Below are 27558 nucleotides of genomic sequence, written 5' to 3'. Positions count from 1 at the left end.
ATTGTGGCTGTTATGAGTGACTTGCATTCCCATATGAATTTTAAGGTCATCTTGTCAATTTCTGCAAACTATTCAAAAATTTTATTTACATAAAAAGAATTATATTTCATATGCTGTTCTCTACATTACTTTTTACCCCTTTCATTTAATGTTCTCTCTCTCCAGGGTGTTTTAAATACAGTGTCCACTGGGAAATAAGTGCTCTGTAATTCCACATAGAATAACTACTGGAAACTAATGACCTCCAAAGATTCCTCTTAACCTAGATGGGATGATTACTTAACCCCTTCTTATCCTTCTTTCTGAATCATTACAAAATATGCAGGCCTGTTTCTTCTCACTGTTTCAAAGTTCCAATCAAGGGGAATCTTGGACCCCAACTAACTGATTTGATTCTCCAAGAAAATGGCCTCTTAGAAGAGTTATTTTCTTGAAGCGTTCCTGGCTGCAAACTAAGAAAGTTCAGCTACTTAGAAAGAAAAAAGTGGTAAGGAGACAGCCCCACTCTGGGAGCATCCCTTTACAAATGTGGTTGCCATCAGCTGCCCACAGCCATGGAAACCCTCTACGCGAAGTTAGCGCAGAAAGAGTGGGCTCTCCAGAAGTGGACAGCTTGCTTCACTGTCATTGAGCAGTCCCCCGTCATCCGCACTCTCATCTCCCACCTAGCCACACTCCTCATTCATTCAGGCGAGGTTCTAGATGCTCTATAGGTCAGAGCCTTTACAAAGTACTTCTGTGTCGGTATTAAAGAAATCCAGCATCTGAGGGGTTAAAGCCTGGCACGGTAGGGGCTCTTTGGGCATTTCTTCCTGGGCTGTCAGCCCTGATTGGTAGCTATCTATGCAATAGCAGTTGTTTAATATTTTGACTGTCACCCCTGTACATATTTATACAGCAAAAGGGTTGATAAACTAGTACAGTGGTACCCATCGAACTCTACCTTCCCAAGAGGAAAGCTTTTATCCAAAACCATCTTTCAGGTTTCTGAGAAAATGCCGCTGGCCCCCAGAAGGCTTGTGGATGGAATGGGGAGGGGACAGGCTCTAAGAACTTGGATGGGGAAAATTTACATCTTTATTTTCACTAAACCCTTACTAAAATGTAGTACTTATATCAACTATAGATGAAGGCAACAAATTACAATATTATCAGCAGCACCTGAAACATTTTCACTAATAGCAATCACAGATATTTTATACCACATTAGAGTTGATGAAGATACCTTGAAATGCCATTTTTACATTCATCACAACTGCTAAATTACAGTAATGATTAGACCAGCCAGTATATCTTATTTAATACGTTAATAAAAAAGCACATACCACCATTAGAAATTTGTTCAATATTTTGATCACTGTATTTCAGTGTAATTGGTTTCCTTTATAACCCTATGTATTTTATTTTGTGCATTTAAAAACATTACTCGGAAAAGGAGGCCAGAGTCTTCACTGGAAGCAGAGCAGTCCACGGGACAAAAAAGATTAAGACACCTAGTGTAGATATCATATGAGCAGCATGAAATTCATGTGTCAGTTGTTAGTTAGCACTTGATATTCAGGGGGCTTTGGTTTTAAGGCTGAGCTGTATCAAAAGTTACTGATTAAAGCCCTGCCCGGTGTGGCTCAGTTGGTTGGAGCATCACCCTGTACACCAAATGGTGGTGGGTTCGATCACTGGTGAGAACACATGCCCAGGTTGCGGGTTTGATCTCCAGTCAGGGCACCCAAGGGAGGCAACCAATCGATGTTTCTCTCCCTCTCTCTCTCCCTCTCTGTAAAATCAATGAAAAAAAAGTTATTGATTAAAAGGAAAATATTTTACAATACTACCTAATCTTTAGAGAAATTGACATAATATCCGTGTTCTTTTTTGTAATGATACATGAAATCAAGAATAAAAAAGTGAAGAAAGGCAAGAGTGCGTCTACATGGATGGACTCTTCTCAGTGGCCTCAGTGGTCCAACTGGACATACTCTCCTAAGCAGAGCTTGGTCTCACTTAGGAAAATATAACTCTGATCTCTGTGTTATTTATGTTTTCTGATTTCTCTCTTCACTTGGATATTTCAAAACTCAATTCTGATACTTCATTGTTACACTAGAAAGCATCAAAAACAAACAGTATATGACCTTAGTAGTAATGGATTTATATAATAAATGAATTTTTAAGTCCGAGATGTTTTATCATTGATGTTACTCCCAAAATTGCGTTCGAAGTGAAGCCCTGCAAGGCTTCCTTTGTGCGGCAGCTTAGTCTTTTGTCACCTTGGCAGTTGCAGAAGCAGGTAATGAAGGGAAGTAGATTGTGAGAACACTGGGGGGGGGGTTTGCAAAATTCCTCAAACCAGGGTTCTGGTTCCCACAGGGTCACATAAATTTATTCTCGGTGATTCAAATATCCTAAAACCATTTTTTTTCAGTTGCTTCTATTTTGGTGATAAGTTGTTGAAACTTACTTTTAACATTTCTAAAGATAAAAATTTACAAGGACAATTTTCATATCAAAGAGTTTAGATTCCCAAATTGGAATATTTAGGAACAGTTTTGCCATCACCTCTTTCCTCTTTTATGTTATCGGAGGTTGGGAAACAGCTCTAGGAAAAGACAGGCGGGTTTCCAGATTTCTAGAAACCACTGAAGTAAGGCTTCCCCTCCCCCGTGTGCTTACACTCCAGGAGGAAGGGGTGAAGAGTTCAGTACTGCGGAGAGCTCACCAACTGCCGAAGAGGGGGTCTGAGGACCAGTGTTAGGAACAAAGAAAACGGGCAGGCCTCAGTTACTTCCCATATTTACATATATGTTGAGGGGCATGTTCATCTGGCATCTTCCTGCCCGCTAGGTTCAAAACTATAAATACATGAGGAAAAGGAAAATTTTTCCAGTTCTCTTTTGGTGTCTATTTATTGTGTGAGCTACAGTCGAGCATAACGCACAGGTGGTTTAAATGCTTCTCTGCCATCTGAGATCCCTGCTTGCCAGGGTAGAGATGGGGATGTCACTTTGGGGAATTGGGCTTATTCACTATGTAAAATGAGGCTGGCGGGGGTTCAGAGGTTTTGTCTGTGTCTTTACTCAATTAACAATTTTTTAAACTTTTTTCGGGCCTTTAAAAAATTTTTTTTCCAGTTTTTATCTGTAGATGCAAAAATGGAATTATTTGAATTTTCTGTCATTTGCTATATACTTTCTGTCAAGATAGGAATTATTACTATATAAACCAGAGGGCATTTTAAACCTGGTACTGGAATAATACTCTAATTTACAACCATGTTACAAAGATTTTTTTTTTTATGAAGATCTGTGTTCACTTGATGAATGCTTTGTATCCACATTTTGGATTTTGTAATATTGTGAAATATCAAACTAGGCTTTAATTTTTCAAATCTGGTGTTTTGTGAGCTTTTTTTTATACTAAGTATTTGATATTTAATTCATGGTATGGGTTGTTTTTTACAAAAAGGACAAGCGGGTTAGATAAGATACGGCTCAATATACTGTTATACATAAATATGTATAGTAAATGAGTATTTTCTCAATAGCAAGTATAATATAAAAAGAAAATCAACTCAGATAAATGAAGGAAGAAATAAAATATAAGTCTGGATTTGACAGCAATATCCAGATAAACCAGTTATTTTATGCATTTTTTTAAATGGGAGCTTCGTGACCATTTAGGATTATGTCTGCCTTTTTGATCCACTGAGTTCCTGCATCTAATTTTAATGAAGGGGCAGCGTGTGGCAATAAGAAACAGAAATGGTGAGACCTTTGTGGACCCTCTAGCAATCAGTGAATATCAGATCACAGATTTCCCCAGCTTTAATTACAGGCAAAAGAAAAGACAAAATTAGCATTTTAATATAGAAATATCTTAGGCTTTAGGAGAATTATGATAAATCTAATGTTGCCTAGTGAACCAAAGAGGGGATATTACAGCAAACTGTCTCCTTAGGAATATTTGTTTAAATAAAGGCAACAATACTTCATCTTATCTTTTTCGGGTAATTATCACCATTTCAGGCTGTTCTTTGTTCCAGGTTTAAAATACCTTTAATTTTGTTTTTTTTTAAAGTAATTGGCAGTGTTTGTTTTCTATAAAACTACGAGAAGGGAGAATTTCCGGTAGCTTGGCACTAACAAGGTAATTATTTTCGGGAGAGTTTGCTCTCCTGCCCGGCGCGGGGGCCGCGGCGTCTGCACTTGGACGCGGCCGGGCTGCCTCGTTTCCGTTACAGCGAATTAAAGCGGCTCCCCTTCCATGGCGGAGGCCTGCCCACCTGTCTCCCCTAAAACACCTGCAGCATATGTTTGCATAACCCTGGAATGCTTTGCCTTTGGGGTCCTGAGAAATTCCCCCGGAGCTTTTTGCTTATAAACAGCTGAGCGATTCGTTTTTCTAATGACGGTTGCTTTTCCCCCAGCATTGAGGCAATAACATATTCACTAAACTAAGAGTCTCATTTTTCATCAAAGAGAAGCGTTCGACGTGTTTTCGCAGAGCCGTTTCGCCTTCTGAGCCTTATTTTTCCCCCTTCTCTCAGCTGGCATGCTAAAAATCAAGGGTTGGTGGCAAAATATTAGGGGAAAGGAAACTAACTCTTCATTTGTCAAGTATTTTCTTCGTGCCAAACATACACGATATTGTAAATCTAAATCAGTATTTTCTATTAAACAAGTGCTGCAGGAACTGTATCAGTTTAATTTAATGTAAGAATCATGACCAATAAACTATAAAAATGATAATAATTTGGACATATTGCAGAAATCACTTTAATTATTGTAATCACATAAGCTGGCAAACAAACGTGCATTCATGGCATAGAATGGTTTTACAATTTCTTAAAAACGTATAAGTGTACATACTCCTCAGCAATAAGACAGCCTTTCTTCCCACACACAAGATCCAGCGTGTATGATATATTTTACTATGTGTTTTTGCTTTCTTAAAATGTATTGTTTAGAAGACTCTACCCTAAATTTAAGTATGATTATCAGAAGTATGAAACATATCACCTTCTCTCACCATGGATTTTAAGTTATTAAACTGTCAGATCTGTTCTCAAATTAAAGGTCTGTTTGCCAGTACTCAGTGGTATCGGAAGGTAATCATAGCTCCCATCTCATCGCGTTTGCATCAAGTGCCCAGCACGGTGCTGTGCTTCGGGTTCATTGTCTCCTTTAATCCTCCTGCAGTTTTGCACGTGAGGAGAGTAGAGCTGGGAGGGGAACTCACTCCTCTCAGTGGCTCCTCAGCTAGTAGTGGGTGGGGCAGGGATCTGGATCCTGCCTCCCTGCCAGGCATCCTAGGCCTTTAAAGCAGATGGGAGAGTTATGTTTACCTAGTCTCTTTGTTTTTAACCTATGACTTTAACTCTTCTTTAAGTCCTTCTAGTACATTCATAATTAGAACAGGGATCGCTGGAATTGCCTTTCTTTGGCTCTTTTCAGTTCTACCTGTGCTTATAAATAGCCAGCCCTTTGAAAGGCGCCGTGCTGTTCAAAACAGGATGAGTACTTTAGATTTTTTTTCCTTCTGAAGTTCCACATGACAGTTCAAAAGGAGGTAATCACCTACACTTGAGGGTTAGGAGGTAGGGGATCAATCTAGAAAGTGCTGTTTGTAATGCCCTTTGTTGGATGAGTTTGACTTCACCAGGCTCAGAACAAGGAAAATCGTCACATACCATCTTATAGTTAATTGTACTTCTTGTAGCATGTTGTAGTCAGTTGTATCTAGTGTGGGTTATCACTTAAATATCTGTGTACTACTGCAGCAAACTGAGTTTGAGCTTAAAATACTGAAATAGTACCATGGGCATAAGGGGTGGCAGGGGGAGGAGGGTTACATGCTGATCTACACACTTCCAGCACAGAGTAAAGAGTTGTCCACCATCAAAAGTCACACCCAGGAAGGGACGGATTGTGTGTTCCCTGAAATGACTGTAAGGGGCAAGCTCTAGACTAGAAGTGAAGAACTTTATCTGTAACAGCGAGGTTAGACAGATGTCACTTAGTTTAGTCCTTACATTTAATGTTGTCATTTAACTACTGTTTGTAATTTGATTTTGTGATCATGGCAAATGAACAGTGTTTTGGAAATTCAGAAGTACAGCATGGCTTTGTCTTGTTTTATTTTTCCATATAGGTCCCTCTAGGACAGTTGTTTCTACCACTATCTAATCTGCTACTGTAAGTCATTTTGTCCATAAAGCTTTAAGATGCTTCCCAAAAATCCAACCTGTGTATGTCACGGGTGGGAATTCCAGCATTCTTCTTATATTACCATAAAATAAAATGTGAATGCAAAGCTGTAAGAAGAGCTCCACCAGCTTGTTAAGAGAGAAGTGAATGGTACTTCAGAAGTTAACTAGCTTCAGTCTTGTACATTTAGTTCAAGTCTATCCTGGGTTGGCCTAGGAAAGGCATGGTAAACCAGGGTAGACTGGATTTGTGATTTCTGTATCCTCATGTATGGTTATATAGACTTCCCGGCTCATGGAACATAATTGGTATTCCTCTGCACACAGACCAATGTGACTTAAGATAGGATTTCCATTTTGCTATCTTTTTATCAGAGTTTCACATACGTAAAAGTCTAGTGGCTTCTATATTTTAGAGGACATTCCAGATCTTTAAAAATTAAAAGTCAGAACTGTTTCTATAAAAATCTATGTGGAAAATAACCTTTAAAATAAGAAAAACAAGTTTCTCTTTACTTTTAAAATGTTTCAGTTGCATAAAGTTAGAATTCTGCTCCTTTAATCTCATTCCCCTAACGAAACCATTGTTATTTTGGTACATAGTTGTGTGAGAAGATATTGTTCCAAATTAATTAATTGACTTTTGGGGGGGGGGGGTCCATACCTTTCCAGTGAAGTTTTCTTCATTTTTTTAAGACCTTATTTAGAAGAGAAAAAACGAATTAAAAGAGAAGTAGTATAGGTATGTTGAAGAACCGTCAGTGCTAAATCTTAGTGTATAAAAGTACTTGGGTCCTTTTCATTCATGTCTGTGTATATATTGATTTTTATAGCCACACATTGATTTACGTATATGTCAGACATTTAGCTCTGTCTTGTCCATTACAAGCCACAAGCCATGTGTAACGATTGAGCATTTGAAGTACAGCTAGTCCAAACTGAAGTGTGCTGTAAGTATAAAATATATACTGGATTTCAAAGACTTTGTACAAAAGAAAGAACGTGAAATACCTCAATAATTTTTTTTGTTGATTACATGTTAAAATAACAATATTTTGGATATTCTGAATTAAATAAAATGTGTTATTACATTTAATTTCACTCATTTCTTTTTAATGTGGCTGCTAGGAAATTTTAAATTACAGATGAAGCTTGCCTTCATGACCCCCATTGTATTTCTGTTGGACAGTGCCGCCCGAGACCACCTAGCTGTCCGCGTACTTAATGCCTTAGGAACAGGAGCAGCATCTCGGACAGAAAATCCTATTGAATAACTTTTAACTGGAACCTCTGATTTTATTTTCTTACATTCCAAATGCTGTTTTTCAACACCCTCTTTTGATTCTGTTTTTAAAGTCTCAGTACAGTGGTTCTTTAAGCTGCCTCCTCTTTTGATACTGCTAAGTCTCCCAGGAGTTTACACAGCCTCAGTGAAAGCAATACTTGGGCCCCATTCATGTGTTCAAGTCAGATCATTATTCCTAATAATGGCTCTGAGTGCTCGGGTAGATCAGCACTTCGGCCTTGAATTGCTTGTCATTTCTTTATAAAGATGTCTCAAGGAATTGCTCTGTGCAGTCCCCTCTTTCATTGTTTCCTAGCAAAAAGTAACATAATCCTTCATTAGTTCGTTGGAAGTCAGAGAAGAAAAGTCTTTTATATTAGCCAAAATAAAATGTATTTCCAGGTACTGAGAATAAAGAGCGAAATTAGTCATGAGTGACGGTCCTGCGGAAGTTAATTCTTGAAATAAATCATGAATGCACTGACAATCCGCCAGTGGCTCTCACCTCTGTTTTATTTCCCCATTATACTCAGGTCCAGGCTGTCATCAGCAACGGCAAGGAAACCTATGTGATTCCTTGAGAAAGGGAAAAGTTGCACTGTTCGACTACTAGTATGGTAGTCATGGAAGCACCGGTTATCTTCATCAAGGCAATTCAGATTTGATTATTGTAGAACTGTGTGTTGAATACAAACCAGTGGGGTGGTAGCTGGAGCTAAATCAAGGGATCATCAGTTATGTTAGATGATTAGGGCTGACTTGGAGGAGATATGAAAGGGTCAAGCTGTGTAAATATTCTCTTTTCAGCAGAAAAAAAAGAAAAGGTCCATCATGGTCATTAAGATGCAGCTTGTTAGCTTGATGAATTTCCAACTATTTAACCTTAGCAATTATATACTCCCCTGCCTACATGCAACTATATCAGTGCCTTAGGATTATGTCGCCAAGGATTGATATCCAAACATATTGGTAACTTTCTGTTAAGACAAAATGCAGCCTTTCTCTGTCTAGATGGATCTCTCAGAGGACAGGGCATGTTCTGGGTCAAAGTCCTAATTATCAACTTGAATTATATGCTCAGATGAGCATTGGAACACATTTATTTATAAGTTTTTTGAAAGCTTTTAAATAAAATAATATGTATTTTAACATTTTAGAGATGATGGTATTTATTTTAAGTAATGCTTTATTAACATGTTACATTTTTATAAACTAGATGAATTTTTTATAAAAATTAAACTTGTTTAATTTTGTGACCATGAGGAACTCGATACGTTTAAATAACAGACACATTAAATTAATAGCAACATATTTAGACACACCTGATCTATGATTCAAGGACACTTCTGCAGTGTTTATAAATAATATTAAATATCTGAAAGGATAATGTATTGCTTCTTTTATGAAAATACTCTTTTTGGTCAGTTTAGTTTTGTATTGTGAATGGTACCCTGCTAATATTTCCACTACTTGGACACTTATTAAACTCGTATGTAAGAATAGATGACATAGAAATTGCTAACTTTAAAAGAATTGCTGAATTCTTGAAATAGTTCATTCATTTTAGGAGAAGGAAGACTCGGTGTGCCATCTAGTGGGCATGTTTAGCATTGTGGGTATCAAAAACATTTCCCTTTTCCTCCAAAACACAGCTTTCTTTACATTTTGTATCTCTTGGTCCATTAGCATAGATTATCTCATATAATTTTTCAGTTTTGTTGTGACTTTATCTTATTGTATTTGGAAAGTCATATTGAAAGTGATCAAAATCATCAAAAATAAATTTAATGACAGGAATAAATCTATTCAAACTATGAGGCAAGTAAAAGAAAAATATATTAGCCCTGGCCGGTATGGCTCAGCTGATCGGATGATCATCCTGTGCACCAAAAGGTGGCGGGTTCGATTCCCAGTCAGGGTATATACCCAGGTTTGCGGGTTCAGTCCCTGGTTGGGGAGCATGCGGGAGACAGCTGATCGATGTTTCCCTCTCTCTCTCTCTCTCTCTCACTCTGTCTCTATTTCTGTCTCTCACTTGCTCTCCCTACCTCCCTCTTAAAAAATCAATTTAAAAAAACCTTCAAAAAAGAAAAATATATTAAAACAATTTCAGTCTTCAGTCAGGACTAAGATCAGGTAAGGCAAAGCTTCAACAATAAAAGCAAAACCCAAGAATATAATTATTAAATTTCATTTTATGTATTTTTTCTGAAAGAATATAAAAACAATCATTTTGTCCTTTTATATGTTAATATAGAACTTAAATAGCTTTATACATTTTAATTTTTTTTTTTTCTATAGAGAAATCCAAGGCCAGTGACTTATCAGTTCCATCCAAATTTAGATTATTACAAAGCGCGGGGAGCAGACCTCATGAATAAAAGCCGGTAAGTTCTCTTGCTGATGAAAGTTTTGTCACAGAGACGTTCTTGGAGATCATCAGGAAATAGTGCACATTTGCTGAAAATAATTTTCCAGTTTTCAGTGTATCGATGGCTAATGCATATAAATAAATTACCCGAGTTTTTTTATCTGAATTTCTTTAAAGGAATAAGAAAATGATATACACTGGTATCAGTGGTGAGATGAAAAGTTAAATATAAGAGTGCTCGTTACAGTTTGAAGTTCGGCAGCTTCATTCTTCTAACACTAATAAACCTAAATAAAGTGTGCCTACTTGTATAATCTCTTTCTAGATACTTGCTGTTGATTGAAAAGAGGCAGTTTTATAATATATTTTTAAATTATTTCAGTAACAAAATTAAAATTGATTTTCCCAGCTGTCTTTAGAACTACACAATAAGCTTATAAATGCATCTTGGGTGTGCATTTGTGATTGCGTACATAGAAATTTTAAGGGTCACTGTAGGAATTAAAAAACATTAAAATCCTCCTTTTAAAAGAAATTAACATTGGCATAAAGGGTTGATGAACAGTTTTGTTCTTTCATAATACTGTACTCAGATGTCTCAAGAGTTAACTTGTCAAACCAGAGCCATCTCAGATTAGAACATAATTTCAGAGTTTACTCTAGGAGACTGAAATGTTAGCAGTGACAAATGCTGCCAGGCTGTCCGCGTTTTCTTCCCTGAGCACTTTGCCGTGTGCAAGTTTCCTCGGTGGGCGCCCAGCAACCTCAACGTGCATGTATGTGGTACACACGCACTGTGTGTTCAGCTCGTACTCGGAGAGTTAAAAAGAAGACAGTTCCTGCCACGTAGAAACCCATAGTCTAGGAGAAGTTTACAAGGAAGTGGCTACATTTAAACTTGTCTTTTGAACCCTGTTTTCGAGTAATGTTATTTTTAAACTCCCCACCCTTGCTTGAGCTCTGCCTCATGTTTTGATGTGCACCGTAATTATGAGACCAGTCCTGTAGCCCGTGAGGCTTCTCTGAGGCCCTTTGCTGAATGGTCACTCCATCTGATTCTTGTTTCGCCATCAAAAGGCTATTCCCTTTAGTCACTTTGTTCATTTTAATTTAACAAGTGTTTAACAAAGAGTTCCAGGCTCTCATTATGCTAGGCACTGGAGAGACGCAGTGAACAAACCAGACGGAAATCCCTGCCCTCAGGAATCTCACAGTCCAGTCGCTTGTATTTCCTGCCTGTTATGTCAAGTATTTCGTTTTGTTATGTTTAAAAGATCAGGGTATTTTAGGCACTTTCTTCCTACGAAATCTGTCTAACTAGAGTCCCTTCCTCTCTTCCCTATCTTCTCTGCACCCCCCCCATTAGTTTTCACACAACAGCCAAAACTCTCCATTTACAGCAGATTACATCACACACACCCAAACCCCCCCAAAGGCTTCGTCACCGTTGATACTCCAGGCTTCCCCCCCTTCTCTCTTTGACTTACCTCCTGGGCTCCCTTTTTCCTCACTCCCATGCTGCCCTTTGCTTGGCACTTTGCACTGGACCCTTCCCCTCCCTGCAGCACCCCTCCCAGCCCCCCTGGCCTCTTCCTGCCCTAGGGCTCAGCCCAAACCGGCTGTGGGAGAGCCACTCTCAGCCTCCCTGTTGTGTGCCCCTCCTCTGCTCGCTCCCTAACCCAGTGCCAGTCTTGTTTTCTTCATGGCATTCATTACTAACAAGTTATATTCGCCATTTATGTCCCTATCATCTGTCTCCCCAACTTCCCCGCTAAAATTTAAGTCCCAGTCTTTCTTACCACTTAATGGTATCTGTGTGACCTCTAGTTACTAGAAAGCTTTTTAGCCTTAAAAGTAGTGGAAGGAACCACAAAGGGGATGACTGGTAAATTTTACTATACAACTATTTTTAAGTAGATATGTCAAAAATAAAATAAACTGAATCAAATGCAAACAGAAAGTTGGGGAAATATCTGTGTTGGAAATAACTGGGGAACTATGATATCATTAGTATATAAAGGACTTATGCAGTTCAGATCCAGCCTATAAGTTGAAGCACCCGCCAGTCTTCTTTTTGCCTCTGTACTCACTCCTTACAGGATCTCACCCCAGGTCATGGCTCTAAACACCACTCAGGACTGGAGGCCTCTTCACTGAACTCAGTCTGACCTCTCCCCTTGAACTCGAGACTCACAGATCCACTGCTTACTCTGTATTTCCTCTTGGATGTCCTATGCGCGTCTCAAACTTAGGATTTTTTAAACTAAACTCTTGATTCTGCCTCCACAAAACTGTTACTCCTTAAGTGTTTCTCCATCACAATAAATACCATAACCCAGTCTTAGAATTGCAGTAGACTCCTCTTTCTCTCACATCACACATCAAGTCCATCAGCAAGTCCTCTTCGAAATATATCCTGAAACAAATCACTTTTCTCTATGTATCCTGCCAATACCGAGTCCCCCCATCGTGGCTCATCGCACTCCCGTCGTCTCCTGATCCCCCAATATTCCTCTCCTCCTCGCACCCCGCAGCCAGATTAATGGAAGTCGGGTCATAGCACTGCTGCTCAAGCCCTTCTGTGACTTCCCAAAGCCTTTCCAGTGGCCTCAAGGCAGCCCTATGATCCAGCCTCCTACTCTCTCCAGCCCCTTTCATATCACCACCCTTCCCTGCTGCTCATTGCCTCCAGCCACCCTGGCCTGCTTACTGCCCCTCAGGCACGCAAACATGTTCCCACTCAGGGAGCTCTGAGCTTGCTTTTCCCTGTGCTCGGAGTCCCCCCAGCAATCCACGTGGCACACACACTGTTCAGGCTCTACTCCAGTATCATCTCTCCATAAAACCTCCCTTTGACTACTCTGTCTTAAGATAACGGACCCCTTTCCTGTGCCTTTACTCTGCTTGCTTACTGTTTTTGTTTCTGTATTTTTTTATAGCACAAAATGATATTTTTAGCTTTTTAAAAAATTACTGGTTTTTTTGTCTGTTTTTATCATTTGTTTCTTGCACTAAAATGTGAACTCTATATGTTTGTCTTAACTGTTATATTCCTGGTGCCCAAAATAGTGCCTAGAATATAGTAGGCACTCAATGAAAAAAGAGTTACAAACAGCAAATAAACATTTAAAAGGCTGTTCAAACCCATAATTAGTCAAATAAATGCAAATTAAAATACCAATAAAGTGTCATTTTCACCTTTCAAATTAGCAAATTAAAAATAGATGAGCCAGAGATCTGTACAGAAATATTTAATAATATCATATTATATACCTAAAAATTCCCTGAGAGGGTGGGTCTTAAGTGTTATCACAAAAAATAAAACAAAATTTTTAAAAATGAAATAAAGAGGGTGGAAGGGAACTCATGGATGTAATGAATGTGTTTATGGTATAGATGGTGGTGATGGTTTTGCAGATGTCAGTCGTACCTCAGTAAAGTGGTTTTGAATGAATGAATGAATGAATGAATGAATGAGCAAGCTAGCAGTGGTGAAGGTGCATGGATACCCTTAGTCACCACTTGATAGAGTGTAAATTGAGAGTACTTGATAATCTTGTGCAAGAAACCTTCCAATCCTATATGTAGCCCTATTCCTTTGAAGTTTCTCAGGAGCCCTTGAGCCATAATCAGCTTTACAACTACTTTCTTAGTTGTTTAGAGTCTATTAAAAAGTTAATCCATTGGGGCTGTCATATAGTAGCAAGATGGGGAGTGGGAATGACCCAGAGGGGGTGTGTGTGTGTGTGTGTGTGTGTGTGTGTATATATATATATATATATATATATATATATATATATATATATATACATACATATACTCATGGGGGACCTCTCCAGTGATCTGCAAATAGAGGAGACAGGCAGACACCTGGGAAGCAGGGAACCTGCTCCATCTATGGCAGCGAACTTCTGTTGGTGTTGCTTATCCAAATAAGGGGCGAGATGCAAAGATCACATGTGAGTTCATGGATTAGAGTATCCCTAGAAATCAAGAAGCCTGATTTCTGTGCTTTACCATGGAGTGCTATCATTAAGACTTTAAAAGCAAGTGCCTAGGTATTTTAGTGGAAGAGTTTCCATTGCACGTGTGGGTAACACTCATTGTGCTCTGATTTTACTTACTTGCAAATTTCTTTTTAAAAATGGGAATTGATATTTTCTTACTCATTCAACTTGAGAGCTCAGAGCCACAATTTAACATTCAAGTTTTGTTCCAATTTTGTCCTTAAATAACCAGAAATTGCTGCTATAAAAAAATAAGTGCATCTAATTTGTGACCAGTCTTTCAGAAAGACCCATCTAATTTATTTGGGAATCTGTGACTACTAAAATACCCAATTGAGTAGTTATAGAACAGAATTTCATGTTTTAGATACTGCAGTCTCATATGAAGAATAGAATCACATACCTTCTTTATTCTAGAACATTCATGGATTTTATGTTTTGAAAATGACATCACGGTTTCTCAAAATGTGTAATTCTTTCTGCTGAGCAGAGGTGATGAAGGGATGGCACCTGAGCTCTCAGCAGTGCCTCAAGAGTAGGTGTCACTTTATCTAGCGGTGCCTTTTAACAGGCTCCACGACAATTGGGTTTTTGACTTGCTTAAGCAATTTCATATCACCAAAATTAGATATTCCATTTGATTAAATTAGACCTTGATAGAGATGGAAGAACCTAAGCTTAGATCCTGATCTCGCCAGTCAGCAGATCAGCAGATCAGCAATAACGTTCTCAGTGCTAACATTCCCAGCTTTCCTCTGCTCCATGTCCAAGCTTAAGCAACTTAATTGATATCAATGATGAAAGATTCCAGAATTATAATCCTGGCAGGTAGGCCCTCTGCAGAAGGCCCCTTGTCAGGACATTTGCATGGAAGGGAGGCTCCAGGGAAGGAAAATCCTTACAAGGAGAGTCCCCTCGGCTCTGAAGTTGTATCTCACATTCCTCAGCTGTGCTCCGTGTGACTAAGGACTGATGGCATCCAACCCACTAATGCTTGGTGGCTAGTAATTCTCCATCTGTCCTTGAGAACAGGGTCTGTCTCAGCTTAGGAGTGCTCCTCTCAGGGGTTGGCCCAACAGGAATGTCCAGAGAACGTGCAGGATCCCAGAAAAAGCACGGATCCTTCCAACAATTGTTATCTTATGCTAGAATGTGAGCTTCGTGAGAGCAGGGACCACACTCCCTCCTTGGTATTTCCTCAGTACCTGGCACAGAGAACAAACTCAAATATCGTGAAATGAATCGATGCTTTTTAGCTTAACATGTAGAATAACATATTAATGTCAGAGTCTGGGTCTTAGAGTCTTCATGTTCCCAGGGCCTAGCACAGTACCTGGCATTGTTTATAGTATTCAGTAAATACTTAGTTTAATGACCGGATAAATAAATTTAGTTTTGAAAATCTAAAGGACATTCTAAAATTTTCCTGGACAATTTCCACTACATATGGTCTGACCATTTTATCTGGTCAACAAGATTTTTTAAATTAAGCTTTATTATATTTACTTACATAATGACTGCCTTTTTTCAGAAGTATTTTATTGCTAAAATATGGTAAAGAAATGATATAGTAATAATAGTCCCAAAACTACAAAGCCAGGAACTCCGTGATTATCAGTATTAGTAGTTAATTAGCTAATCATATTTCAAAGGGCACTGGTTTTTATATACATGTAATTTTGTAATATTTTTATTAAATAACTAAGACTTTGTATTATAAACATATCTATGTCTGAAGCGCTCTTTCTGTTGTATTAAAGAGAGTTGTTCATTCCCAACCCATTTAGGTAAAATGGTAACACTACCTCCTATCTAGTCCAGAGTAAAGAGATCTTTCTCTTCTTTAGAAAATGGATGTATAGTTTGTACACAGTACACAGATCTTAAGTGTTCGTCTGATGAGTTTTGACAGTTGTGTGTACCCATGTAACCACCATCCAAAAGAATATATCTGGAGTGAATATTTCTTTCACCCGAGAGTTCCCTCGTGTTCCTTCACGGTCAATTCCAGCCCTCATCCCGAGGCAACCACTTTCTGATTTCTATTACCGTATATTAGTTTTGCATTTTCTTGGAGCTTCACATAAATGAAACCACACAATATGCACTCTTTCATGTCTAGCTTTTTCTTTTTTTTGCTCAGCATAATTTTTTGTAATTCATCCGTGTTGTTGCGTATGTCACTAGCTCCTCCCTTTAGATGGTTGAGTTGTATTCCAGTATATGAATATGCCACAAGTTGTTTATCTGCTCTCTCGCTGATAGATCCTGGGTTATTCCAGATTTGGGGTATTGTAAGTAAGGCTGCTATGAGCATTCTTGTACAGGTGAGTTGTCCTCTCCAGTTAACTGTGAAGATGTATGTTTCTCAAAGTGAAGGAAGAGAGGTGAAGGGGGTGAAACTACCCAGCAGGTGGGCATCTCTGAGTCACACCCTCTTCCATTCTGATGTGTCCCCCAGGCCAGAGAATCCCGAACCCTCTAATGGCTGGGTATGAGCCACAGATAGGAGTCATATCCCTCAGATACCCTGGGTTGAAAACTCCCAATCTAGAACCAGAAACTTCAATATTTATTTCTATCGATACATCTTGGAGAGTTTATCCAATGATTTTATATGCCATGATTAATGCATAATTGCTTATTATTTGTTATGTTAGCAGCCAGTGTTATAAATTGTGTTCGACCCAAGGAAGTAGGCCCCACAGTCTAGCTTGTACCCTCCCCCCCATCAGGCCAGTCTTTTTATCCCTAACGAGCAAGCGCTGCTGCTTTTGCTTCACATCATGTTGGCAGAAATTTACCTGCCGCATGCAAAATGGTCATAATCTATTTCACTTAAAAGAATCCTAAGGAATAAATAATAGCAAGGTAATTTTCATTATTTAGTTTTAATAAAAACCTATAAAATCTAAATGTCCTTGGTGTGGTGTGAGTTCATTTTCTAAGGTAACAGAAACCTCACAATATGGCAGATAGATTAGAATTAGAATAAACGTCTATCACTGAAGCAGATTTGATACACTCAACTTCAAAGTTAAAGAATTAGAGTTGGAAAATTTATTTTACAGAATTTGACGCCTTCCACTCGCAGAATTTATAAGTAGAAATACATCATAAATGCTAGCTCAGATGTTAGAACCATCTTGAAAAGTACTATGTTGCAACTCTGACAACTGTTTTAAATTTCCAAATAAAAGACTGATGTCTATAAGCATGAAAGAAAGAAATGTGAACCAGCATCCATTCAGGGTGAGTCAGTATGATAGACTAGATGCATATAGGAATGCCAGCAGAATACAGCTTCTATCCAAAAACCAAGGTCACGTATTTCTCATATATATCCATCAATTTACTTTTCCAGCTACCTTTTTTGCACTTCAGAAAAAATTTTAAAATGAGTTATATGGTTTTATGGTGGAATCAAGTATAGGTAGATTGAAGTGAGAAGATGATAGCAAGAAAAGGAGACATGACAGAAAGGAAAGGGGGAGAACAGAGAAGAAAAATGAACATAGAGGAGGAAGGAGGCTCAAAAGAACAGAAAAGACAGAGCAGAAATAAGAAGGCAGAGCAGACAGGCCCCTACGGCTGAAGCTGGGCTGAGTGAGCTTTGCTCAGAGGCCTACGCTAGTGTCCAGGCCTCGTACATGGTCCTGTCTTCTCAGTAGCGTAATGACTATGACACTAAGAAGCCATTTGACACAGCAGAGTGTATGCTGTGAGAAGTGGGCTTTCCTTTAACCCTGCCTCTCGCCTGTGCCAGGACTAGGGTTCCTGTGTGTCTGGGGATGATTTTTCACTCTCTGCTTACAAGTGATGGAGAACTTACTATTTTAAACAGAGCCTGTTAAATCATTAGAAAGGATTTCCTGGTTTTTAACTGTCTTCTGTTACTTTTTGTAACTTACGCAGCTCAGATCGTTTTTTAAAGCCATGCAAAAAGAACCGCTTTCCGTCACGGCAGTTCTCACTGTATTGGAGGACTTGTGCCCCAGCTTTTCAGCCATTCTCCTTCCAGCATAATTTCTATACCTCCCCTCTGTTCCACTCCATTTTATAAACACAAAATTCAGTTCTGCCAGAAATTAATGTCACCAAGAGCTATCTCCCATAGTTGTACAGTTATCTCCTGCAATGTAAGCACTCTAGTATTTTTAGTCACATTTATATTTGCTACAAAAGGATAGTAGGCATTTACTATATACTGATACTATATTTACTTTTGAAGGATCATGTCATAGGGTACAGAACTCAGGTTGGTGGTGTTTTTCTCTCAACACTTTAAATAGTCACTTCATTCTCTTCTTGCTGGCACGATTTACTGAGACGTTGGATGTGATTCTTATCTTTACTCTTCTATAGGTAAGGTGTGTGCTTTTCCCTCTGGCTTCTTTCAGGATTTTTGTTTTCTTTATCTGTGACTTTCTGTAGTTTAAAAGTGATTTGATTTAAGTATAGTGATTTTGGTGTTTATCCTGCCTGGTGTTTTCTGAGCTTCCTGGATGTGCACTTTGGTGTCTGGGGAAATTCTCAGTCATTATTGTGTCATATATTTCTTCTGTTCCTTCTTTCTTCTTCTGGTATTCCCATTATGTGTATACCACACCTTCATAGTTGTCCCACAGTTCCTGGATATTCTATTCTGTTTTTGTTGTTCTTGTTGCTGTTGTTTGCTTTTTTCTGTTTACTTTTCATTTTGGGGGAGTTTCTGTTGAAATATACTCACCCTCAGAGATTCTTTCCTCAGCTGTGTCCAGTCCACTAATAAGCCCAGCAAAGACATTCTTCATTTCTGTTTCAGTTTTTTTTATCTCTAACATTTCTTTTTTTCTTTCTTACAATTTCCTTCTCTCCGTATGCATTTTCCATCTGTTTGTGGGTGCTGTTACTTTATTCATTAGATCCCTTAGCATTTTAATCATAGTTGTTTTTGATTTCTAGTCTGATAATTTCAACATCCCTGCTATGTGAGTCCAATTCTGATGTTTACTCTGTCTCTTCAAACTCTGTGTTTTGCTTTTCTAGTATGTCTTGTTTTTTTGTGTGTGTGTTTTTCATAGTTGGGTATGATACAGTGGGTAAATAGGCCTTTAGTAACATAGTGATAAGTTGTGGGGGGAGAGGAACCAGTCCATGGTCCTATTATTAGGTCTCAGTATTTTAGTGAAGCTGTGCCTCTGGACTGTGACCTTCACAAACGCCTCTTGGCCTCCCTCCCCGACTTAGGTGGGACAGGATGGCTAGAGGGGGCTGAGGTTGTGTCAGTTAGGCTCTGATAAACCCCCAGCAGATTAGGCTCTGGTTAACTAATTTCTTCTGAAGGCAGGTCGTATTCAGAAGAACAGAATACCCTGATGTATTTCAAAATGGTGTCTTTTCCCCTCCCCCTGCTGGAAGCACAATTTTCTACCATATTTATCATGAGAACCTGGTAAAACTCCAGGAGGTAAAACTCACAGAAGTGTGGGCGGCCCCCTACCCATGGCTAGGTCCTCTTGGAGTTTTCCTCTCTCACATTTGTTCACACTGAGCCTCCAGCTTCGTCACCTACAGTTCAGATTTCCCTTCTTCAGCCTGGTTCCTGTGAGTTTCTGCTCTAGTAAGTTACCTATCTGCATTCACCTGTCAGTCTCTCCAGTTTGGGGATAGCAGTTTTCTCTGACCTCACTTTCCTTATGAACTTAAGAAAAAGTTGTTGATGTTTTTGTTTGTTACTTGCTATTAGGACAGAGTGGAGACTTCTGAGCTTCTTACCCACCAGACTGGAAACCAAAAGTTAACTCATCTAGTATTGATGCAGCCCAAGAATCTTACTTTTCAGCAACATCTCTATGGGTTCATACTAGCCTTACAAACCATACCAAAACATGAATGTTTGGGACTTTGATTTTTTTTTATATGAACTCATGTTAATCTATGTCTCCCTATTCTATCTATAATGTGCAGTTGTAAAAAGTTTTAACCTGCCTCGCCGGCATGGCTCAGAGGTTGAGCATTGACCTATGATCCAGGAGAGCACGGTTCAATTCGCAGTCAGGGCACATGTTCGGGTTTCGGGCTCGATCCCTAGTAGGAGGTTGGCAGGAGGCAGCCATCAATGACTCTCTCATCATTGAAGTTTTTATCTATCTCCCTCTCCCTTTCTCTCTCTGAAATGAAAATCATATTTTTTAAAAATTAAGTTTTAACCTAAGTGCTTAAGCTTTTGATTATCTTTGTTACATTTTATCTGTTTAATTTCTTTTTCATGCTAGCCTTTTGAGATTATTTTAAATTTTGATTATTTTATATCTGATATATTAGGTGTTTCTGCAGCCTTTAGTCTCAGATTCAATAAGTCACCAAATTGTAGATTTTTCTGTCTAAAAGGGACTCAAATATCATATCTTAGAATTTCGTGATTTTCTTTAAGCCACAAAATCATAGAATTTTCTTCCTAAAAGGGACTCAAATTATATTATTAAGCCCCCTTGGTTTAAGACAGCAGGCTAAATAACTCTCACATCACACATCTCATTGACAGAAGATTATAACCTTAGGAAAAAGGGCTGGTGAGCAGATCTTCGAACCACGTCTGAGACACATATCATCACCAGGAGCCCTTGGTGGGTGCCAGAACATTCAACAATACACGAGGTACAATTGCTCAGCTCTAGCTGAGCATGTGTTATCCTCCGTTATATCCTCTGGCACTGACACACCTTGATAAAATCTAACAGTCTTTCACACTTTATACTTGTTTTTAGTGAACCATAATGGCCAACTGTAATAAACTATGAGCTTTTCCAAGTAATTAGTAAAAATGTTTGTATAAGCCAGTCTATTTTCCAGTTTGTGCTCTACATTCCTTTTGAAAAATCAGAACATTCCCCCACTTCCATTCCTCTGTTACTTCTATTTTTATTCAGTAAAACAAAATGAGTAATATAGTGAAACACAAACAAACCCAAGCATCTGAAATTTTTAAATCCACCTAAATAACAATTGAGTCAACAGACCACTTAGAAAAAGGGGGGAGGGGGAGGTGGGATGTGTGCTATTGCTTTAATCAGATGCAAATGTATAGCTTTAAATGCTTTTCTTGGGAAAGAAGAGAAAATGAATAAGTGAATGAATGGATGAATGAATGAACCAACTAAGCTTTCAACTTCAGAAACACAAGAAAAACAATAAAAACATAAAGTAGAATATAGAAAAAAATAATTAAAGATAAATTGAAAATTTATTCTTTGACAAAAATATAAACAAGTCTCTAACATTTTATTACAAAAAGAGTGAAATAAACAAATATTAGATACTCAATATAAACCTAAAAAATAAACCTATAGGTAGAAAGGAAATAAAATATGGTCATGTCAAGATTTGGATATCAGAAAAGGTTGTGGATATGTTTTACAGAAGTGATAATGTGTTGTTTTTTAGGGTTTAAGAAGGTTTTAGAAGTTGAATGAAGACAGCTTGTGACTCTGGCAATTAAGAAGGCAAGGTGTTGGAGACCCTAGAAGCTCCAGTAGAATGTGGGTCAGGAAGCCAGGCTGCAGGAAGGAGGTTGAGTGGTTAGAGGGTAGGGAAAGGCAGCAAGAGTTTCAGAGGTTTTTTTTTAAAGTTTCAGAAACTGAACCAAAGGGACCCAACAGTGAAGCTAGGTTGGGTTCCAATACAGGTGTTTTGGAGGATTCATAGATTTTCAGAAAAAATACCCTTTTGCTTACTGACTTAAGTTGCTCAATGAAGTTATGCCAAAAGTAAGTTGTTGGCACAATTTCAGAATAATCTCTCCTAGATGTTACTATTTACTTAATAATAGTACGTAGTAGAAAATAGTAATGGGAGACTTTGATTACACAGAATTTGTTACTTAAAATATTTGATATCTAATGTCTTAATTACAAAGACATCTTACTATTTATTTCAACACTATTTACACATTACACTCCATCTTTAATCCAATCCAATCCTCACTGTTCATCAGATCTTTGATAACTGCATTAATTGTCATTAACTTAGCACAGGTGACTTAATAGCATACATCATAGGCCATAATAATTGTTGCAAATTGTTTGGTATTTCTCATGAATAATGCTGCTACTAATATTTAAGATCAATATTAGCTAACTTTGGCATGACAATCGTCATGCCTGAAAAACAACCTATGGACAGCATGCTTTTCCTGGAAGTACATGGTTTACAATTGTTTATACCTAAAAATAAGTAGAGTCACTCTCAGTAGTTGTTTTGAAAAGAAAATATTCTTCTGGAAGCAATGGGTGGTGAATGAGGGAGAAATTAATTGGTTAAAAACAAAAAATGTTCAAAAAAGGAAACCAGCGCTCATCCCCTTTTAAGAGCTATTCAGATGAAAAATTCCTCGGCACGAGCTTGATCTATATGTTTCCGTGGTTATTAGTAGTAATGAAGTTGCATTAACTGCATTCTCTTGATAACGCTCCAGCAGTTGCTTAGTACTTTTATCAGCATATAAATTTTACAACTGGCAATATGGGAATTTGACTAGTACATTTTTGTTTATAAAGAAGGGTAACAACATTATAACTTCTTCATATCTGTGAATTATGAATCTTGACTTGCAAGGAAGCAAAACTAAAATGCAAAAGAACTTCAATATCATGACGGCTGTTCTTCCTGCCGCCTCACAAGAGATGGCCGTGCGCGTGGGCCGCTGAGTGCGGCACAGTGCCGGAGCCGAATGCCCTCCTAATCCAGAACTTACAGGTTTGTCTCCTTCTACTCACTCTTCTCAACAAACATATCCACTGCCTTCTCTGTTGGTAAGCTACAGTGCCTGTAAATTGAGAATTCTCTCATTCATTAAGGAACGGCTGGAAATGGAGTAGGTGGTGCGTAATCACTATATATCTTTATCTCTATTAGGAAACATTATTTTCAGTAATTTTTGGACGGGCATTAAATAGCTCAGTTCTTTTGAGATTAAACTTGATGCAAAAAGAACCCTTTGAAAACTGATTCCCCCCCCCCATATTTTATTAAGCTATAAATGAATAAATCTTTTTTTATAGAGCTGAATTCCAAGTTTTAAATTTGATTTGTCCTATTTCCAAAGCAATGTTTAGATCTCCAATACCTAGCCCATAATATCAGCTAGTAACCATTAGAGAAAACTTTGAGGGAGGAAGAAGCATAGTGGTCTTTCCTTTTTATTCTAGGACTGTTGGCTTTAGCACTACACGTAGTAATGCCCGGGGTACACGTGTCATGTGAAAAGCGGGAGAGTTAGTAGGTAAGTGCTGCCAGGTAGATCTGAGAGAAGGAAATGATAGTAAAATTCAAGTTAACTAAAATCAAATAAATGAATCCCTCAAGCTTGATGTGCAGTTTCCCACTTTAATGAAGAAAAAGCGAAATGGGAGAAAGTAAGCTTCTGTTAATTATTTGGGCAATAAAAGTACAAACTTTGGTGATGTCAGAGTTGGACTGTTTCCTACAACTAAAATAGTTTATCATCATAGCTGGTCTTCAGGAAGATAGTAGCTCTGAAATACTTCAAGACCTTGAGCCATTTGAGAAGTGATCATTCATTCAACAAATGTTTACTTGGTGTCTTCTATCTGCCAGACAGTTAAGCACAGGCGCTGGCCAACCCTGGAAGCCTCAGGAGGAAGTGTCTGAAGGGAGGGCGTGTTTATGCGAGTTCATTGCTGCTGAGACGGAGAGTAAGATGAGAAAGGACCTTTGGCTCTGCAGTGCAGTCATTGGTGACCTCAAGGAGTGCATTCAGAGCAATGGCAAGGCCACCACCAGACCTTAGTGACCCAGGGATTGAAGAAGCAGCAGTAGCACCTTAAGACACTCTCTTGGGGGGGGGGGCTTGGGGGCTACGGGGAGTGGAATGGTAACTAGAAAGGAGCGAGGTTCAAAGGAGACGTTAGTACACACACCGGTTGTATGCTGATGATCACACCGGAGCGGAGAAAATGATGGTGCAGGGGAGGGAGGGAGACGCAGGGGCAACAAGCTGGGAAATTCAGAGGAGCTGGGGTCCGATCCTGCGTGGAGAGGCTGCCCCAGCTAGGAGCACAGACTCTTCTTCCACCGAGATAGGTGAGAAGACCTAGACTATAGTAGATGCGGCTGCCACTTAACAGATACTTACACCTATTTGTGTGGGGCAATGGCAGTGCAGCAGAGAGGCAGAAATCCTTGTCTTCATGAAACTTTTATTCTAGTGGGGATTGGAGGAAGCGGCAAATAATAACCAAATGAGTAGAACATGCCCTGTGCCAGATGATGGAAGGCGCTGTCACGAAAAGGAAAGCAGGGCAGTGGGGGGAACCTGTGGGAAGCTGGGCAGGTAGTAGGGGGGTGGAGGTGGATTGCAGTTCTCATGAACTGAGCACTTGATGTAATTTCTGTGGATTTACTTCTTGACTCTCAGACACATTTATTTTTCAAAGATTAAATATGGCCTCGTACCGCATGGGAGGGCTAGTGGGAAACCTCCCAGCCTCATTTTCGCTTCACAGGTGCCTCCTTCTTTGGGCAGCCCAAGACTTGCCCAGCCCTGTGTCTCTCCTTTGTAGTCCTCATCATAGGTGTTAATCATACACTTATGTATGTGATTATTTGATTAATATATTTCTTCCCTGCTAGACTGGAAGCTCCAGGAGGGGAACTATGTCTGTTTTGAACAGTTGTATTCCCCGAACTTAGCACAGTGTTGGCACATAATAGGCCCTATTTATTGGATGGATGGGTGGATGGATGGATGGATGGATGGATGAAAGAAAAGTTATAAAGACTATTTCCCATAAGCTACATTTTTAAGAATCTTGTTGTTTTATTATCCTGTGGTCACTTTTAAGTTTTCACTTCTCACTTGGTGCAGCTGATCTGGTAAATGGCCGTTTTTGAAGCAGGTAAGGTATGTTTCTATACCAGTGGAGTATGTGAAATGGTGTGAAGCACAGTTGCCCTCTAATTTAAATAATGTCTCTCTACCTAATTTTTTTTACAGGACCAATGCCAAAGGCGGCACTCCCCTGAATATAAATAAGGTCTCTAATAGCCTGATTAATTTTGGAAGGAAGTTGATTTCTCCAGCAACAGCCCCAGGCAGTGCCGGTGGCCCTGTATCTGGAGGCAGTGGTGGCAGTTCCTCCGCTGCTGTGGTTCCCACCAGGACCTTAGCAGAGGTGCCCAGGCATCATTTGCAGCAGCAGCAGCAGCAGCAGCAGCAGCAACAGCAGCAGCAGCAGCAGCAGCAGAGGCTGATGAAATCAGAAAGCATGCCAGTGCAACTGAACAAAGGTAAGGAAAAGTACGAATACATCTAAAGAAAACACTTGCAGTACAGGCTGGGGGATCTCCTCGCATGCCTGTGAGAAACCGGCTTCTAGAAACAGAAATTAATGCAAAACTTAATTTTAAATGAATCCATTGTATTAGATCCTTTTAAGTGAGATGATCAGATATTGTATTGTTCTTAATTATGAACATTTTATGAGCTAATTTGTTAAGGTATTTTTTGACATTTATATGATAGTATACTTGCACCTGAGTCCTGTGGAGGCCCCCAGAGTATGGCACGAACTGTCACAACGCAGAATTTGAAATCAGTTGACTGTGGTCTCTGCTCACCTGGGTGATAATGCTTCCGACTGGAAGAGAATCTGAAATGGGCAGCTGCAGACACCATGGGCTGTACTAGTCAAGGCACTGCCCCATGAGGTTGGCTTGGAGGAAGCATGCCACTGGGCTCACAGTCACTCATCCAGTTTTACCTCTGAATGTCAGGCAGCCAAAGTAAGTGTCTGAGTCCGTGCACTAGAAGGTGAACATAGAACGTGGGAGCAGAGGACGCCCGGGAGGTGACCCGATCCCAATCTCGTTCCCTGAGCGAGGGCGCTGCTCTTGGTGCTGCTCTCTATCGGTGGCCCTCCTGCTGCTGGGACTCAGTAAGCTCGTTTCTGTTTCCAGACCTCTCCAGGGCTTCACCTCCCACATGTATTTTATTCTTAAGAGAGCCCTTCGGATTCTTACTCAGAATCTTTCTACTTTCTACTTATTTTCAGAGACATATATATTAAAGTCCCCCCACTCAAAGCAGGTTAAATGAGCTATATCTATTTTTTAGTGATGGGCTCTGCTATCTATACTGTAGAGGAAAGAAATAATAACATAATAGCAGAAAATCTACAAAAACCATTCCTAAGACCTCACAGAGCATCAGGTCTGCAGCCAGTTTGCTTCAAGGCAGATGTACTGACACATGCCTCGTTCACATCTGGAGGGCTCCCTGTGGAACAGCCACGCAGTAACCGGCGTCGACAGGAACAATAGTAATAGCCAGTCAGTGGGAAGCCCTTGAACCGTCTTCCGTATACTCTGTTTAAGACATCTGCATCCAAAATTATGAAAAATTTTAAAATACTGGCAATGAAATTAGTAAATTTAAGTTAAATAGGCTTTATTCCCCAATGATATGAAACAATGAGTATTATTCAATGAGTATGTGTGTTCTTCCATTAATTACATCATGTTATCTGTTGTAGCCTATATGAAGTATTAGACGTTATATATTAGTATTTCAATTTCTATTAGAGTGTTCAGTTTACCTACATAAAACTATCTTGTTTAAAATTATATCCTTTTTTAAATGTAAAGCTATCACGCATGATTTAAAGAAAAGGAGACTGCAAACCATTAACATGTTGTAAACGGATTTTAATGCCAGGAGACATGCCCACTTACAGAATGGAAATGAATGTTATTTTATATATTTCTTAATTGTACTGTTTTATTGTTCTAAACAAATATGATTTCAGTATTGCTTTGATAACAAGCTGTAGTCGGTAGTAATTCTAACTGATGGCAGGCAAATGAGTCAGAGAATCTCTTAATGCTGTAGCTTAAATTTTCTGAGGAACCAAGCCAAATGACTATAGAAATATAAAGTTGTGTCTCTAAGGAAATGTCAAGTATTAATATCACAGTAAGTGAGAAAGGAAGTGCGTGAGGATGGAACAATTGATGAAAACTAAGTCCCCAGTTATAAGAAGACAACAGAGCACTTAAGCAGAGTATTTGGAACATGAGTAGCATCACTGGGGCATTTTATAACCGATCCCCGTGCTGGAAGAAAGTGGCCTCAGTTGGCATCTCTTCTATCTTTTCACTTCTGATTTGTTCTTCTCATGTCAATCTACAAAAAGCTTGTCTGCCTTCATATTGGAGATAAATAGTCCTGCTGATGCCCCTCCCCGCATAAAGGCTTGGAGAAACCGGAGGAAAAGGCAAGGCGAGCAGTGTATACAAGCAGAAGCTAGTGCAGGTTTATGCTCTTCATTCACTCACCAGTGACCTGTAGGCAGAACCCTGGAGCTCCCTGACCCTTCGTTTCCAACCCTGAAGTAAGAATTTTTGACGGATCCCTGGGGTGTCTTCTAGCTCCAAAAATCTGTGGTTCCTTTGGTGAAAGATTGTTAATCCTGCGATGAAAAACACTTCTCCAACATGGGTTCTTTAAGCTGGTATGTCCCGCAGGTGTCCTGCCGTGCTGTGGCTCCCGCCAGTCCACAGGTGTGACCCAGATTTGGCAGGTAGGGTGGGCACAGTCATTGGCCTGTCAGGAGGCTGGTGCTGGAATATGACTTCTGACTATCTCAGAACGGCCCCATCTACGCAGTGCCGTTGAGGAAAGATAATGTAACAG

General features: G+C 39.2%; 1 protein-coding gene across 8 annotated transcripts in view; it reads left to right on the top strand.

Moving 5' to 3' along the window:
• The window catches only part of TBC1D5 (TBC1 domain family member 5), a 361094-nt gene that overhangs the window by 283681 nt on the left and 49855 nt on the right, over nt 1-27558 (top strand). For all 8 annotated transcript variants that reach the window (XM_081159844.1, XM_081159851.1, XM_081159850.1 and 5 more), the window contains 2 exons: nt 9789-9874; nt 24862-25154. In XM_081159844.1, coding sequence (XP_081015970.1) covers nt 9789-9874; nt 24862-25154 — 379 coding nt within the window. The remainder of the gene's footprint in view (nt 1-9788; nt 9875-24861; nt 25155-27558) is intronic.

This window comes from Miniopterus schreibersii (assembly GCF_964146895.1).
Source record: "Miniopterus schreibersii genome assembly, chromosome: 15".
Taxonomy (NCBI): domain Eukaryota; kingdom Metazoa; phylum Chordata; class Mammalia; order Chiroptera; family Miniopteridae; genus Miniopterus; species Miniopterus schreibersii.
Note: the sequence above shows the minus strand (reverse complement) of the source record. Positions and strands in the feature narration are given on the sequence as shown.